This window comes from Poeciliopsis prolifica, unplaced genomic scaffold, assembly GCF_027474105.1.
Source record: "Poeciliopsis prolifica strain line A6 unplaced genomic scaffold, Auburn_PproV2 SCAFFOLD012, whole genome shotgun sequence".
NCBI classification, from domain to species: Eukaryota; Metazoa; Chordata; class Actinopteri; order Cyprinodontiformes; family Poeciliidae; genus Poeciliopsis; species Poeciliopsis prolifica.
In genome coordinates, this window is record NW_026562387.1 from 8,495,319 (window position 1) to 8,511,581 (window position 16,263).

Below are 16,263 nucleotides of genomic sequence, written 5' to 3' on the forward strand. Positions count from 1 at the left end.
ATTATTTTAGCTCCTTTTTTAAGAGCAGGTCAAGAGATAATAACAGAGTAAAAGTTAAACAGGGGCGCTTAATAAGTTTATGATAGTGCACAAAAATACGGAGAAATTGTCAAGTTGTTTTATTTGTAATTCATATAAAAATAGACATTGAGGGAGATGGGTTTAATTCCACACTGAGCTCAAGCAGGTTTTGGAGATCATTAATGCATTTACTTCTGTAAATTCTTTTTAGAATTATCAAATGAAATGTCAAAGATATCAAAACAACCTGCATGTGAAGATGAAGTAGAGACATTTAATAGTAAATGTAAAAACAAAAAAAAAAAAATACATGAAAAGTTCTTTTCACATTTAATGCAACTAAACTGAATTCCTCTCTACATCCTTTAAGTGACCAATTTTACTCGATATATTTTATATGGTGTTTTTTTTCTCTTTTTTTGTTTCTCTTATTTTGAGTTGTTTGTTAAAAAACTGGAAGGCAAATGAACCTGAGAGACACAAAGTTTTGTATCCTTTTATTTCCACTCAGAACTAAAAGCAGCACACAAACAAGGAAACAAAATCCTGCGTAAAAATACAAGCAATCTTATCAACAATGGCATTGGTTAACAACTCTAACATGTTCTCCTCTAACAAATATTTGGCTCCTGACTTACACTTTGTTTCGTCATTCGTATGAAACAGCTGTTTCATATGTCACAAAGAGCACACGTCTTTGGAAAATGGAGGGTTATTTAAGGCACAAATTCAATATACACATAATATGCTATGTACTCCCAATAGCAATGAAAAAAAAAAGATAAAAACAAAAACAAACTATTTGATTCTCTTTGAAACATTGATTTGTCATCTGACTAACCAGAGCTGAGAGGGAAAAACGGGGCAGACAGTTGATGTTAGAAAACAACAGCAGGGCAAATATAAACAGTGGACATATTGTCAGAGAGCAGTTTTCTCTGAAGTGTAGTCTTAACTTGATCCAAAGTCAAAATCGGATAATAATAGCAGCGAAAAGTACAGACCAATGACATGCTCCTTGATGAGCTACTAATTCTGCTGTGATGCACAGTGGTGGAGGTGTTATAATTTGGGCTTCACAGTCTGAAGGACTTTAGAAAGAAAGCATGCCTGAGAATAAAACCTGAACAGTTGAACTGAACTTTGAAGGGATCATTTAAAAAAAGCCCATAAGAGCCTCACTTAGTTTGGAAACTAAAGACTAAAACATTTTTTTACATTTGAAAGGTGCCAAAAATTTCAATAAGGTGCCATCAGAGGATGAAGGACAATTATTCACAGCAAATATAGCTAAGTTGGCTCAGCTATATTAGCATCAATAGTGTTTATATCCAAGAGGTTACAGAGAGGAGCTTTCTAACTGAGCTTTCGTCAATCTGGAGATGAAGGCTTACTTGCCAGAACATATTGCTAAAAAGTGACCCAAGTGTTCCAGTTAGCCAGCTGCACAACCTCAAAGTTCATTTACATCAATTTTTATATTTATTGATTGACACAACTTTACATCATTTCCTCATCCAACCCCTGCATAGAGACTCTCAGACACACATTCATCTCGCCCTCACGCAGAAACTGAGAATGTCATCAACTTGGTTTCATTGTCGTCGCCCAGTTCTTCTTCTGGGAGAGGCTCGTACTGTCGTCGATACAGCAGCCGGGTGACCAGAGTGATGATGAACATCTCCAGGATGAGGAGCTGCTGACTCAGCACTGCGGAGACAGACAAAATCATTTCAATGAGTTTGATGATGGAGTGAAACAAACTGACTATTGGTCAGAGTTCACTACAATCCTGGTTGACTTGATCTGTTTCATCCACTCATTTAACAGTAACTCACACCTCTGTTGAAGCAGCGCTTTGCTGCTCGGGCCTAATGAGTTGGACATTTAATTTTTTTACATTATTAAAGTCTTTCTTGCGTTTGCTATGATAACTGCCTGTGCAATACCGCTGAAAAACAAACCAATTTGTTCTGGAGAAAATGTGAAATCTAAAAAAGCTGTCATTAAAATGTTGCACATACGTAAAAAAACTTTGATTTAATTACTCATCTGGTTTATAACATATCAGTTACAGATAATTCTATAAGTCAGACGTCAAGCTTATGCATCCTGGTGACATTTTCTTTAGATTTGCTTAAGGATCGCAATGAAATGATGCCGTTGCACAAAACGTGTCAACATAACAACCTAAAGTTTTACTTCAATATCATAAGATAGAATCCATTCTTTTTTCTTTTTTGGGGGGGCGGGGAATTTCTGAATTTTGTTTAGCAATACCTTTAGCTCCGACAGGATTGATTATACTCTAAAGTGTCAGGAGATCAATAATAAGTAGATGCATTATCTGTGTCGTATCAGACACCATGTCATGGGAGAAACACATTAACTTCACCAAAGAAGGTAAAGTTAATGTGTTTCTCACTAGAGAAACACATTAACTTAACGTTAATGTACGTTAACGTTAATGTGTTTCTCACCAGAGAAACACATTAACTTGGGAAAGTCTTCCTGTTTCTTAATCATTTTAAGAAGAAACTGCTCGGATCTCTGCTCCAACGGCAAACAAATTGGCTGACTGATGAATTAAATCCATCAGCAACGTGTGAGCAGAGAGGCCGAAGACGAAAGCCTGGTTTAACAATGACAAGAGCCCAAAGAAACCGATAGAATATGTTGAGACTCACTGTATCCTCTGGCGGGAGACGAAAAAGGCGGAGAGCAGGCGATAACGCTACTCATGGCCAAGATGTTGATTATAGCTGTCTGCAGCTGGCTCAGGATCAGCACCAGCTATCAACACAAGCACACCGATACTGTTCACTGCTGAGAGCGCGGTGCTGGGAAACTCTGTGTTTGTTTGGGATCTTACCTGATACATGGCATACTTGGGGATGATCCTACGCGTTTGCAAGGTGGTCCTCAGGTGCATGAAAATGATGGAGACGGGCCACAGAGCAATGACAGTCAAGATGCCAACAAGTGGGTTGATCCATGTTGCTGCTCCGGTAATGCTCGTCTGAAAAGATGTAATGCTTAAGTATGCCAACGGATTGGTTCACCATCGCCAAAACTTCTGGGCCTCTAATAAATCGGAAAGATTCCGATTTCCAACAGAGACTAGAGAAAATAACAGTACTCAACATTTTAGGCAGCAATATGATCTCACCACAAAAAGTAAGAAACACAATGCCTTTAAAAAGCATGCTGAAAGAATATGAACAACAACCTTTAAAAACAAAACTAATGACAAACCATGTTTTCTGGGAATATAAAACAGAGTATACATGAAAATCAGCAAATATTTGGAAGTCATCTATGTCTATAAAGTGGATTGTCTCTTTTAAGAAGGAATGACTGAAAGGGATAAATATTTCCTTGGAATTTTATTGGCAAAAAAAAACAAAAAACAAGGCCAACACAAGGAAATGGCTTCTATGTAAGAGCACAATTATTTGCATGTGGATTTTACCAGAAGACTTTACCAGAAATTTGCAGAATGGACAGAATAGGAGCTGAGGTGAATTGTTTTGAGGTTTCTCTCACAGTGGAAGAAATAGATGGACTACAGAACAGAATACCAAGGAAGTCAAACCTTTACTGGGTAAACTGTAGCACAAGAGTGTAGATAAAAAATGTGTTTAAAAAAATCCAGACTTACAGAGAGCAAAAAATTTAAAAAATATATATTTTTTGTAAATATATGTCTTAAAATGCCAACAAAAAAAGATTGATCTTATCTAAAAGACATTAAAGCAGAAAAGTATCCAGTAATTATTGCTATCTAATTTTTAAAGAAAACAAGTAAAGCTCCAAACAAAAGGAAATATCTTCTTCTAAAAGCAAAGAGTTAAAATATTGTTCTCCTTTTGTTTTAGATTAAATACATGTTACTTGTTCACTAGTAACTAGAAACAAAGACCTTGTCAGGTAAAGATGAGACTTAGTGAATCTCTTATTAAAAACAAAGAGAGGAATATGTGACTCCTCCAACAATCACTCACACACTGAAGCATCAGTTATAGATAACTTGCATATTTAGTCCTAATGGCTCTAATGAAGAGTAATCAGAAGTGATTTCCTGACAAAATACAGAGTTAGCTATGACACGACTTGCAGAAGCAATGACACGCCTACTGTGTCCACAAGCTGAAATCTGTTTTATTGGGACTTTGTTTGACTGACAGCTCAGCGCTATGTGAAGTGAAAGAAAAACCATTCAGCTTTAAGCTGCAATTTATTTTAGGCATGAATACTGTAGAAATCAGAAAAGCACTGTGTGAGCTGTTTTTGCCCAATCATTGGAAAAACCCTCAAACCCAGCAAAGATGAATGAAGAGCAACTGAACATCTGTAGATAAGGATGTCAAAAGCTTTTCTCTAACATTCCCAGATAAGCTGGTCTGAGTAAATATGACGTATTTTTCTGTCACCCCCCTGCCCCCACCAAAAGGAAAAACAAACAAACAAACAAAAAAAAGATCCCACAGCATGATGCTCTCTCCTCTTTGTTTCAGTGTGTGGATGGTGTTGCCGGCGACGCCCAAAGAACATCTGGTGCGTGTTTGGATTTTCTCGTTCCAATTTGAATGCTTTCCAAAAAAATTTTTTTTTCTCCATGTCATAAATCTACGTTGTATGAGTATATCCACATCAGATGCTAATAAAACACACTGAGGTTTGTGGTTGTAATGTGACAAATTACGAAAACATTCACGGGGAATGAATTTGTGAGGTGCTACATGTACATATTAAAACTGTCTTAAAAATCATTAAATTGGCATTAAATGAATAACTATTTAAGAATACACACGCATACGAGCTGTGGGAAAATAATGGGCATTAACTTCTTTAACTTACATCTTGCAGATTGAAATTCCCGTTGGTCCACAGGATGACGGAAAGGAGGCTGAAGATAAGCTTCAGAAGGGCAAACTGGAAAGATCCAAGCTTCAGCAGGAAGAGAGTGCGTCTGGAGTTGGAACAGAGGAAATCAATTTACGGGCGCTTTTTGTCTTTTTCTTGAACTTCAACTCAGAAACATAAAGTTACCACAAGTCCGTTGTTGAATCCCTAAATGAACTTCACCATAAAGATGTTTTGTTTGTTTGTTTTTTGTTTTAACAAGACAGAGGAAGGCCTGTTTTATTGGGGATGTGAAAGCCAGATGCCTCTGAGGGATGTCCTATAAACAGATCAGTCGAGAGGTAGCAGAGCGTGCCTTGGCATGATCGTTATCACCAGCACCACTGTGTGTGGGGTGGTAGGGTTCAGATTTTCTGTTGCACAGATTAGGGAAAAAACCCAAAACTCCTCAAATTTACCTCTGTTTCTGTCAGCATGCAATCAACATGAATGGCAGGGTTATTTAATGTTTAATCAAAAACTATCCTGTTAACAATTATTAACAGCAACCAGAAAGCGGGATGGAGGGATCACGACATGATGAGCAGGAGAGGTGAATGACCAGGAGGTTGCTCAACCTGTGTTGTTTGGAAATCCTGCCTTCCTCCTGTTTGAATTCAGCACTGTTTGCACACAGGCTGATTATGTTCAAACAGGCTAAGAACTGCTTCAAAGCTCTCTGACATGACAGGATTCATCACTGACTCCAGGTTGCATCTGTACATAATCAGCGTTGCAAAATCCTCCGCGGAGCGCTCCTCTGTTACATCATAGTCAAGCAGTGCACTACCTTGCAAAAGTTTTCACGCTTCATAACCTCTCTCATACTTTGTAAGAATATAACTATGTACAAAGTTTTTATCGTTTTACTGAAGACAGACAACATTCATGCACTAAAAACAAAATGGAAAACACCACGGTTAAACTTCAATATTGTGTCGTGTTATTGAACAAACAAAAAGGAATTTCAAGGGCCAAAAGCGAGCAGAAAACCATCACGAAACCAAAGGGATGCTGATGATGAAACAAATACAGTGAATCGTAAAGATCCTTGATGCATTCATACGAAACACATTTGTTTTGCGAAAGCAATTCAGTGTTCCTCATGTTTAGTGCTAACATCGATTTCTCCATTGTTTCCCGAAAATAACCTTATTGTTTCCCTGATGTATGACTCGTTTGACTCTTTGTGTTAACATTAGCCATTGAGGCTAACGTCTCACCAAATGTCTCTGGTTTCGCAGTGAGCATCACTACCTTCACCATATAACCGTGTTTGTTTGTCGGAGGTTTGCTCTACTTCCGCAAGGGGGGACGGATCGTTCTTGCCTTGGCATCATGTCAATTGTGCCATAAATTTTCCGTTTTTTTATGATGATGGCTTGAACGTTGCTCCAATGAGATGTTCAAAGCTCGTGGTCTACATTCCAGCTTTACTTAAAATGTCTCTGAAGCTCATATTTGCTCAGCCTGGCAAACAAATCAGCTATTCTCCATCTCCTCTGATTTCCTTCAAATCTCAGATGCTACAAATGTGAAAAAAAAAGAAATAAATTTTATTCACATGAATTCAAACCATTTTGCAGTCTTTCGAAAGTTGTGATTGTTTTTCTTTTATTTATTTATTTTTATAGTCTTTTAAACGAACTCTGAAAGATCTCAACAGGGTTGAATCATGGGAAATAAAACATCTTTTTTCTGATACGTGCTCCCTAGTGGGACCACATAATAGGTAATCGGTTAACTTCCAATGTTTGCCAAGAATATAAGTAAACTGCCTAAAAACAACATGCCAAGGTAATGATATGCTTTCTGTGGAAGCTCCACTCGTGCTTCAGGAAGGAAAAAGCCCTTGGGTGAGTAAGTAAAACACTGAAAGGGTTTATTCTAATGGGTAGAGAGAGGGAATAAATGGGGGAGTTTACCGTGTGATGGCCACGTATGGGAGACAGGGGCAGCAACAGCAGCAAGGCCCAGTGCTGATCTTCAGTTTGTGTTTGCTGGCCCGCTTCAGGAAGGCCTCGTCCCCTCCAATCTCCTCCAGCATCATAATCAGGAACTTAAACACCACGATGGCGAAATAGCTACGAGGACATAAGAGCAACGGAGGCTGTCAAGGGAGGAAGAAAAAAAACTATAGGAAAATGAAAGCATGTTGCACAACAGCACGGCTGTTTTCCATAAAATGTTCCTAGGAATAATGAGGTTCGAGTTTCCCCTTTGATCCCTGAGCAGTCGGGATGTAAGGGTATAACTCACACGACGTGCAAACAGAGAAAGAAGTGAGAAAAAGAGAGGAGGAGGGAAGAGAAGTCTTACGTGGCTGAAGTCAGATCTGTAATCATCACGGCTCTGGGGATCCACATCCCTATGCAGGACATGGTGCTGATCACCTGTGAAAGTCCAGGAGAAAAGAGACATTACTAAACGTTCAACCTGAAATGAAAGACAGCGTATTCATTTTAACAATAAATACCGTTTGTTTTAAAATGAATTTAAGATTCAGTTATTGCTAAATTGTTAAGCTTAGGCCTTGGCCTTGCTAAAAACTAAAGTATTCCCATAGCATAATACGGCTACTGCTATGTTTCTCTTTGAAGATGTCCAATGTGTGCAGGTTTTCAGATGGCCATTTATTCAGAGTATCAGAGTAAAGAAGATTGAATTTATACTAATATATATATATATAAAAAACATTAATCCAGTTAACTATTGTGTTCTTGTTTGTGTTGATTTATTACATAAATTATCAAGGAAGAGTAAAATGTAAGGTATCTACTCTCTCTGCGGGAAAAAGAAAGGATTCCCACAGCATGCCATTGCCAAAACTTAGTTTCCCTGAGGACGGTCTGTTCAGCTTTTCATATTTATGCCGAGATTAAGTTACAAACAGGCTTGATTTAATAAAGCAACTTCTGAAGGCAACAGGTTCCCAGGGACTTTATTTAGGGGTATCAAAAGGGGTAAAAAAGACGGTAAGTAAAGGCATCGCCAACCTTTTCAGATTTAAATTTATCATTAAAGCTCTTGAAAGCTATGCTTAGTTCACAATTCTACACATGTACATATAATTATAACCCAGAGAAGTGTGATACTTTTAAGTGACAAAGTGAGACAAACTTAAACCATCCATTTGTAACTTTACCGGAGCGGCCCCGTTCACCCAGATGATAACACTCTTCTTGTTGGCAGCCACCTTCTTGTAAATGTACACACACTCCTCTAGGAAGACCAGCATTGAAACCGTCGCCATGAAGGTGAGGACTGAATACAAAATAATGCCAAATATGTCTTGATCTGAAGGAAGAGAAGGCAAATTAGATTGAACAATTAGATTTAGGTCCAGAAGACGATCCTGTAGGGAAAAACATTCAAGACAGAAAGAATGTATTGTTTTTTTGTTTTTTTCAGAGCTTGTTGAAAAGAAGTTCATGCTCATACTTGCTTTTACAGGCTTTTACAAAAAAAAAACAGCCTGAAAGTCAAAAGAACTTCAAGTCCTCACAAGTTTTAAGAGGCAAAAATCAGGGAATTGTTGCTAGATTAAAGCGTTTATCTTTGAGCCAAGATAAAACTTAGGCTCTTCTATTGCTTCACTAATGTCAGAAAGATAACCCAATATTGAAAATGTTTTAATCATATTTGCCACAATTAAAACCATATTTTCCAAAAAACCCCAAGAGTTGATGAAGGAAAAGGTTGGCAGATGTGGCAGAATGTTGATGACGATAAAGGCAAGATGACACGGTTGACCGTAATGGGGATGGATGTCAATGAGAAAGGTTTTCGTTCCAGAGAAAGGAAAATGTAAAACAAAGAATGGAAGGAAAGGCAGTAAATAGCTGAAGCTCTTTAGATGTAGCCGAGTCTATTCTTGTAATCTGAGTCATTTATTGTCAGGAATTCAGAGTCATTAGTGGCAGTCAGAGTGAAACAAACCCCACAAACAGGTGTTCCTGTTTTGCTTCAGGTTTTCTGCAATGCATGTCGGCTGTTGTGCCTTTTTGATTTCGCTCAACAACTTCAAGGCTAATCCACACAACTGAACTTTCTGCAGCGTTTCTGGATTCTAATAGTGAAATGCACCGTTTTTGCTACACCACATCAAGGTTCTGCTATTTTAATCTCTAACAGATGTGCAGGACATACTAGAACATTTTTTTTTTTAGAATTTCCTATTTTAATTGCACTTACAGCTCGAGATGCTAGAGAGTAGGATGATCGTTTCAGTGCGTTGAAGCAAAAATACTGTCCGCTTCAAATTTGTTTAGAAATTCTCTAATCAAAATTTTTGAGCTATGTTGTAGAAATTTACTAATCAAGATTTTATTTGGGGCTGCATGATGTCCGGTGGTTAGTGCAGTTGCCCCACAGCATGGAGGTCCAGGGCTTCGCCGGGGCTTTTCTGTGCTCAGTTTAATTGTTGCTTGAGTTTGATTGGTTGTCTCTTCTGTGGAAAGTCTTTGATACAGGCAGTTGCCCAGGGCACCATCAGAAAGGGGCACGCGACCCCCATATTAAAAATAGAACGTATTTATCTGTCAGCTTGAACACCTTTTATCTTTGGCCTCACCAGAGGTGTCCAGGCCATAACATGAAGCTGATCCATCCTCATCTGACCGGGTCATGTTGTTTGACTGTACAATTTCTACAGCGATTCAACAAAAAGGACTTCATCTGAAATATTGATCAGATGTACCGATTCAAATTAAATAAGCCAAAAAAAAAAAAAAAAAAAAAAAAAGCTTATCCCCCTAACTAAAATACATAAAGACCGCTTGTTCCAAAATAAAAGGGACTAAAATCCTGCAAACCGTTTAAAAATCACAAAACTTAGAGAGGAACCAAACAGCTAAGGTGCAGTTAGCTGGAATGAGCAGGAGATGAACTGTGATCTGTAAATGGCAGAATCCTCTTATATGTCACTTTCTCCTATTTAATCACCAATCATGGAGCGACACTGGCAAGATAATGTTTGCTTGCATCCATGTACAATTAGCAAGGAGAATAGGCCCTCTGCTTGAGCTCAAGAATGTGGCGATCATACAGGGGTTGCAGTCAATTAGAGGCAAAACTTGAACAAGATGGAACAAGTTTAAGACAAAGACCAAGAAAATATATTATGGAGAATTGAATAATATAAATACAGAACATGTTGTAGAGTACAAAAAAATATGCAAGGATATGTTTTGAGGAACATGTGAGGAGGACAGATTAAGATGATAAAAAAAGCAAACAAAAAAGATTTGATACAGAAAACACCGACATAAACCTAAAATGCAATCAGTGAGATGATGTAAACAGTATTCATATAAAGAAAGCAGATAGAAATGCCCGGATCTGCCAGTACTCTCCTAACATTTATAATTAGATTAGTTAAAAACTGCATGCTTTTAAGTTAAAGTTCACCAATGTAATGCATTAGTACGCAGACTTTATCAGGTATTTTTTGTTGTTTACATTTCAGCGTCTTCAAACATGATGAATGAGATCATTTGCAAGTGAGATCAAATATCTTTGTGTGTTGTTAAGAATTAAAAAGAGGATTAACTTGATTTAGCTCGTTAATTAATTCTTTGTCCCGAATTCCTGTGTCTGTGTAAGTGTGCAGAGAGAAAAGAGCAATCATAAGACGTCAGACTTCAGATATTCAGAGTTTTATCCAGAGAAATTTAATCCAAGAAGAATGTTACAATAATCATCTCACCTAGAGCAAAAGTCCAAGACATTACAAAACAGAGACAAAGAACTGAGTAAAAAAAGACAAAACAGAAGATGCATCCTCCGGGAAACTCTCACTCAGCACAAAGAGATTCCAACCTCTCCTGTGAAACAAACCATTTTTTATAGACTGTGTATTCTCCTCATTTAAATATATGCATTAGGAGGTGTGTTCTTTTCCTTTGTGTGGGCTGTCTTAATGTTAATTTTATTACCTCTGAGACCCAACCTCCGTACCAGGCTCCGACCTGATTTACAGCGTGGGACTGGAACGTTATCTCTGCCTCAAGATGCTTCAACAAGAATGTAGTTTGTATTTTTAAGCAAGCTTGCACAAAATGTAATGCTAAATAATGACTATAAGTTTGGATCTAATAAGTAACTAATTCGAAACATGCTTAAAGAAATATAGTTAATTCTAATATAGATAAACTTATTTATAAAAAGTTTTAAGATCCTTGTGAACTTTTGAACCATGCTCAGGAATTTGTTAATTACCTGGCAGACAGGCTCCCTATCTAAAGAGATCCAAGGAGTCAAGGCCTGTGTTCTGTCTACTCCTCTTTTAAAGAATTTTATCTTTATCTGCGTTCATAGAGTGAGCCGTTGTTCTAGTATTATCTAAAATTATATGCATTAGAGTGTACTTTAACTTTCTATGTTATATTTCATATGTATCAAAAACTATCCTGTGCAGTATTGTGCTAACTTAAAATTTTATTCCAACAGCGTTAACTGAAGATCAAATGAGAATCTGTTCCAAATCCCAAACCGTTTTGAGTTTTTATGTAGTCAAGAATGAGCAGTGGGTGAGGATCAAAAAACAATAAACTAATGACAGGATGCAATCCCGAATTCGTGGTGTGTCAGTGGTGAGCAACAGGAAACCAAATTAATTATTCAGTTATGATTCATCCTAAGGAACATTAAGGGTGCCTCCAGAAAATGATGCAAGAGGGATACCAGATGTGACCCATTAAAGATCTCCAAAGGATATGCCAAAACCAATAACATTTATAAAGTGTAACAGTTTAATCAGCCTTATAAACTGCAAACAAAAATGTACAAAATAATCAAGTGAGATTGAGGCAAAACGACAGGTAATGGAGGAGCGGGGTCTTCAAAACAGAAGGACCTGGTGAGGAATGAAGAAAACAAAATGGCTCATAAAAACTGTGGAGGCGATCAAAGATGTGTACGAACCAAACCAAACCAAATGTGCAGCAGTCGAGAGGAGAAAACTATAGAACATAAAAATAAACAGAACACTTAATAGAGTGCATCCGGACTACAGCTAAAATGACATTCTAAATACATGAAAACCAAATACTGGATGAGAAATTAAATATTGAACGTAAAAAAAAAACCCAGAAGGAATCACAACACAGTGATTAAAGAACAAACTTAAAAATCACTAAGCCGCAAAGAGTCACGGCTCATAAGAAAGCAAACATTCGACGGCTGCTTTTGTTCAGATAGCTTGAATGTTGATTCTACTGGCTCTCAAAAATAGCTTTTTATTTCCTATTGTGGGCTGCAGCCTTGACAATCACTACAGGTAACATGGCTGTGTATCATTTTCAGTCCTGCTCACATCATATGATTGAAGTGGTCCTTGTTAACAGAAGACAAGCAGGTGTTTTTTTTTTCTCTTAGTAATAGTTTTCAGATATCAATAACCAAAATCAAGCAAAGACCAGTTTTATGCCCAATTGTGCGATTTGATGTTCATTTTGAAAAAGAAAAGGTGAATGTCTGATTGTCTAAAAGTAGGATGTTCACAACCACTGAATTTACTGATTTTTGTATAGTCGTGAATGTAACACCTGGGCTGAAAACTATGGCCTGACACACACACACACACACATATATATATATATATATATATATATATATATATATATATATATATATATATATATATATATATATATATATATACATTTGGTTATATATATATATATATATATGTCTTTGGAACAATTGTTGCTTTATTTCAGATCTAGATGTAAGTTTCAATGCTCTTTCAAGTGAAATGCTTTGTTTTTGCTGGTAAAATACAACTTTGCTAAAATACCTTCTTTACGAACAAAAGAGAAATAAATCATAAATAAATCCATTTTTGAAAAATGAGTAAATAATGCTGTCAGTCATCAAAGTTGATCTTTTCTTCTCTCGAATCCATGCATTAATATTGTGCACACAGGATTCTGTGTCCAGTGAGGAGATGGGCAAACTGCTGGCACACCATGGTAAAATTATGCCTTCTTTTTGAAATGTGATATTCCCCATATTGCATTCTTTTTGTACCAATAAGACACTTCATATCTCCCCCTTTTCCAAAAAAAAAAGAAGAAAATCAAACCAATTTTGAGTCACATAAAGCAGAGATTACGCATGTAAGCCAAGAAAACACCCTTGCGCCAGAGCTTTCTAGTGTCAAAAACAAAATCTCGACCACCTGTATTATTTTATTTCCACGACAGCGCAGTGGAAACGCTGCTTGAAATTTGCCCCAAACTAATTAAAAATCCAGAGGGGGAAACGTGTTGGTGTGTAAAGTGCACATTCTTTATCCGGTCGTTCATCATCAAAAGAAAAAGAAAAAAACCTGCTCAGCGAGCTGAATCTGTGCCACAGAACCAGGTCCAGTCCATACTCACTTTTGATGTTGTCGATGGCGAACGGAGGTTCGCCGTCACACGGGTTGGCGGTTCGGTTGGACACATTGCTCATGTTGGACGATGGTTGATTGGATTCGCTCCCCCTCCCCGCAAAATGCGCGACTTCCAGTCGAGTGCCTTCCCTGCTGCTCGCAGCGACAGACGGCTCGGTGCGTAAAGAGTCGGTGGACGCGCACTTTCTCCGCTGCGGAGTCCGCAAAACTTTTTGTTTTTCGCTCGGAGATGATTCTGCCTCCCTCTGCAACCGGGTCAGAGACACTTAACTGCAGTCTGTGGTCCCGCCCCCCCATCTCCGTTGGCTGACGTGATTTTGCCGTGTTATTTACAATAATGTAAACTTTTTTGGGGGGTTACTGTCAAAAATAAAAACGAAAACAAAACACGATAAATCCCCAAAACATTAATGGTTTTTTTTTGTCTCAAATATGTCTTACACTGTTTCCTTGAAATACTAAGAAACTAGAAAACTTCATCTGTCCCAGTAACAATAACAACAAATGGAGGAGGTATAGTTTAGTCTTGGTAAGCATTGATGGGACATGAATGTTTTGAGCATGTGGACAAATCATACATTCATGCATGCATGAGTGTGCGTACATGGGTTTTCCCCTGGTACTCTGGTTTCGTCCTGTAGTCCAAAGACATACATGTTGCAGTGCCTTGCAAAGGTTTGCACCTCCTTCAGACTGTTTCGCATTTTGTCACGTTACACGTCTAGCTCGTTTTCAGACGTCTCCCAAACTCTTTCTACCTGGCTGGTGTGTCCCACGGTTTTTGTGATGGCATTGGCCGTCACTGAGATTAACTTCTTGTTTTGTTTCATGACTCTTGTTTTTGGCTTTTGAGGGGAATTGTTCGCACTGGATTTCATTTAGGAGTGCCATAGGTCATGGGGTTGAAAACAAAACCTACACTCTCTTCAAATTTCATCACAAACGTGTGCAATTTTGTGCTGGTCTGTCGTTTGAAATCTACTTGAATGTTGCAGAAATGCAAGCAAGTTAAAGCTCACTGAATGCTTTTGCAAGGTACTGTATCTTCGACTGGAACTTCTAAAAATCTTCCATCCTAATGGGAGGGCTGAGAACAGAACTCGTCCTCAGCCCACCCCATGTTTAAAATCTCTCTTTTTCAGGGCGGCGTGCTTGTTCAAGAAAACTTCCTTTATCCTTGTGCCGACTGGCTCATTCCAGGGACATACCCAGCAGGCACAAAAACAGACAAGTGTGGACGAATCGCAGCATGTGACCTAATGCTCCTCTTTTACAAACTACTCCATCTAACGAAGGACGAGGCTTTCACAACATTGTTACAAAATGCAGAGTGTGAGCTACCTACAGATGTTGACTCTTATACAACCATTGATTCATTTATTCAAGTTAGAACAGCTCGACTTAGTGCACACCTTGTTAATATTTCCATATTTGTGATTTATTCAAAAGAATCTGTCCTGACTGGCCTGAATGAGGAGCTATTCAGAAAACAAGTTTTCCAAGAATCCTGTCCAACAAAGCTGACGGTGGTGGGTTACATTTGCAATTCTGAAAAGTTCCCATGTCAGTTCCCCTATGTGCTGAGACAAATCTGATACTGCCGGGACTTGCTCAAAGCTAAATTTACATCTGGACGCCAGATATTTGTCTGTAGTTCAGCAGGAAGCAAAATCAGAAGCAAAGCTCCAGAAAGTATGGCACGGATTTCTGGAGTCCTGCCAGTAGTTGGTATGTTTGCAAAAGCCTGAGATCACTTTCCAGTTTCACAAATAGTTGTTCCGTTAATGGGTGTCTCATGTTGATACACTGTGGCCACTTTGGGTTTAGGTAGTTTTTTTCTATTTCTAAGCAAATTAGTTTATTATCCAACTTTAAAAATGACCCAGAGTTCATGACATTGAGAAGCAAACAGGAGCAGTTTGAGGCTGAAACACGGGAAACGGTCAGATTTAGTTTGGTTCTCGTTCTTTAAAACATGTTAATGCAACACATTTTGGCCTTTTTTTGGTTCTATCAGTACAAAGGGAGTTGAGCTGCAGTCCTGTCTGCAGAGACTTTAAGCTGGAGTTTGGCACGTTCACAAAATCAGCTCTGCAGAGCAGATGTATCAGTTCAATGTCCTGCGCTGATTTGCCAGTAGTTTCATTTGCAGCTACTTCTAGCAAAGGCAATTACAACTGCATCAGAATAACGGGCGGGGCATGCGTTCATAGGAAGGAGCGGGGACGTCTCTCTGCGGCGGGTGTCAAGGGCCGGGGTGCCGTACAGATAACAGGGGTCAATGATCAACTGGGTTCAGGATTTTGAGTGCACAGAATACTAACTGAGTTTGAACCAAAGCTGTGTTTACTGTTCCTAATCAGAGTCGTCTGCTGACAGAACAAGGCTGCCCACCAAATCGCTCCGCTATTACTGCATCAGATGCAAATCTCTTCCCACGAACAGCATCCTGCTTACAAACTTGTGATCGAAGCATTCAATGTAATGTGGGACAATTACAGCATGTTTGGTTCATCCAAGTCGTTTGTCAAGATGTAATTAATATGGCTCTGCCTTTAATTTAACTTCTTGTTTTGTTTCATGACTCTTGTTTTTGGCATTCTCGGCACCACACTTTTACTGTTTTATCCTGTGTGGGGCAAATCTGGTGTTGATGATCTTATCTCGCGTTGCACACTGCAGTGTGCATGTCGGAAACCCATTGCTTTCAGAGGAAAAAAAAAACAAAAACAAACGTGGGTTCAACACCACACATATATTGTTATGCGTATGTGAGTAATAGGGCATTTCCTTAACAAAAAGGTGGCATCATTTCTTCTAAGATGCCTTCATGTTTTTCAGCCAAATGTGAGATCTACCTCATGAAAGGTTTGCGTGTTCTTGCGTTTGTTGGAAAACTGAAAAAGCTGTGAGTTATATCTAATCATCAGTATTTGTTT

The 16,263-nt window shown here is 38.4% G+C and overlaps 1 protein-coding gene across 1 annotated transcript; it reads right to left on the reverse strand.

Annotated features, from left to right (window-relative positions):
* Positions 1–503: 503 nt before the first annotated feature.
* Positions 504–13,585, reverse strand: slc51a (solute carrier family 51 subunit alpha). Its single transcript, XM_055037620.1, has 8 exons — positions 13,311–13,585; positions 8,072–8,223; positions 7,246–7,319; positions 6,852–7,010; positions 4,882–4,993; positions 2,894–3,040; positions 2,709–2,814; positions 504–1,731 (listed from the first exon to the last, which is right to left on the reverse strand). Exons 1-8 carry the CDS (start codon positions 13,381–13,383, stop codon positions 1,583–1,585), a joined length of 972 nt encoding a protein of 323 aa, XP_054893595.1. The 5' UTR covers positions 13,384–13,585; the 3' UTR covers positions 504–1,582.
* Between the last annotated feature and the right edge of the window lie 2,678 nt (positions 13,586–16,263).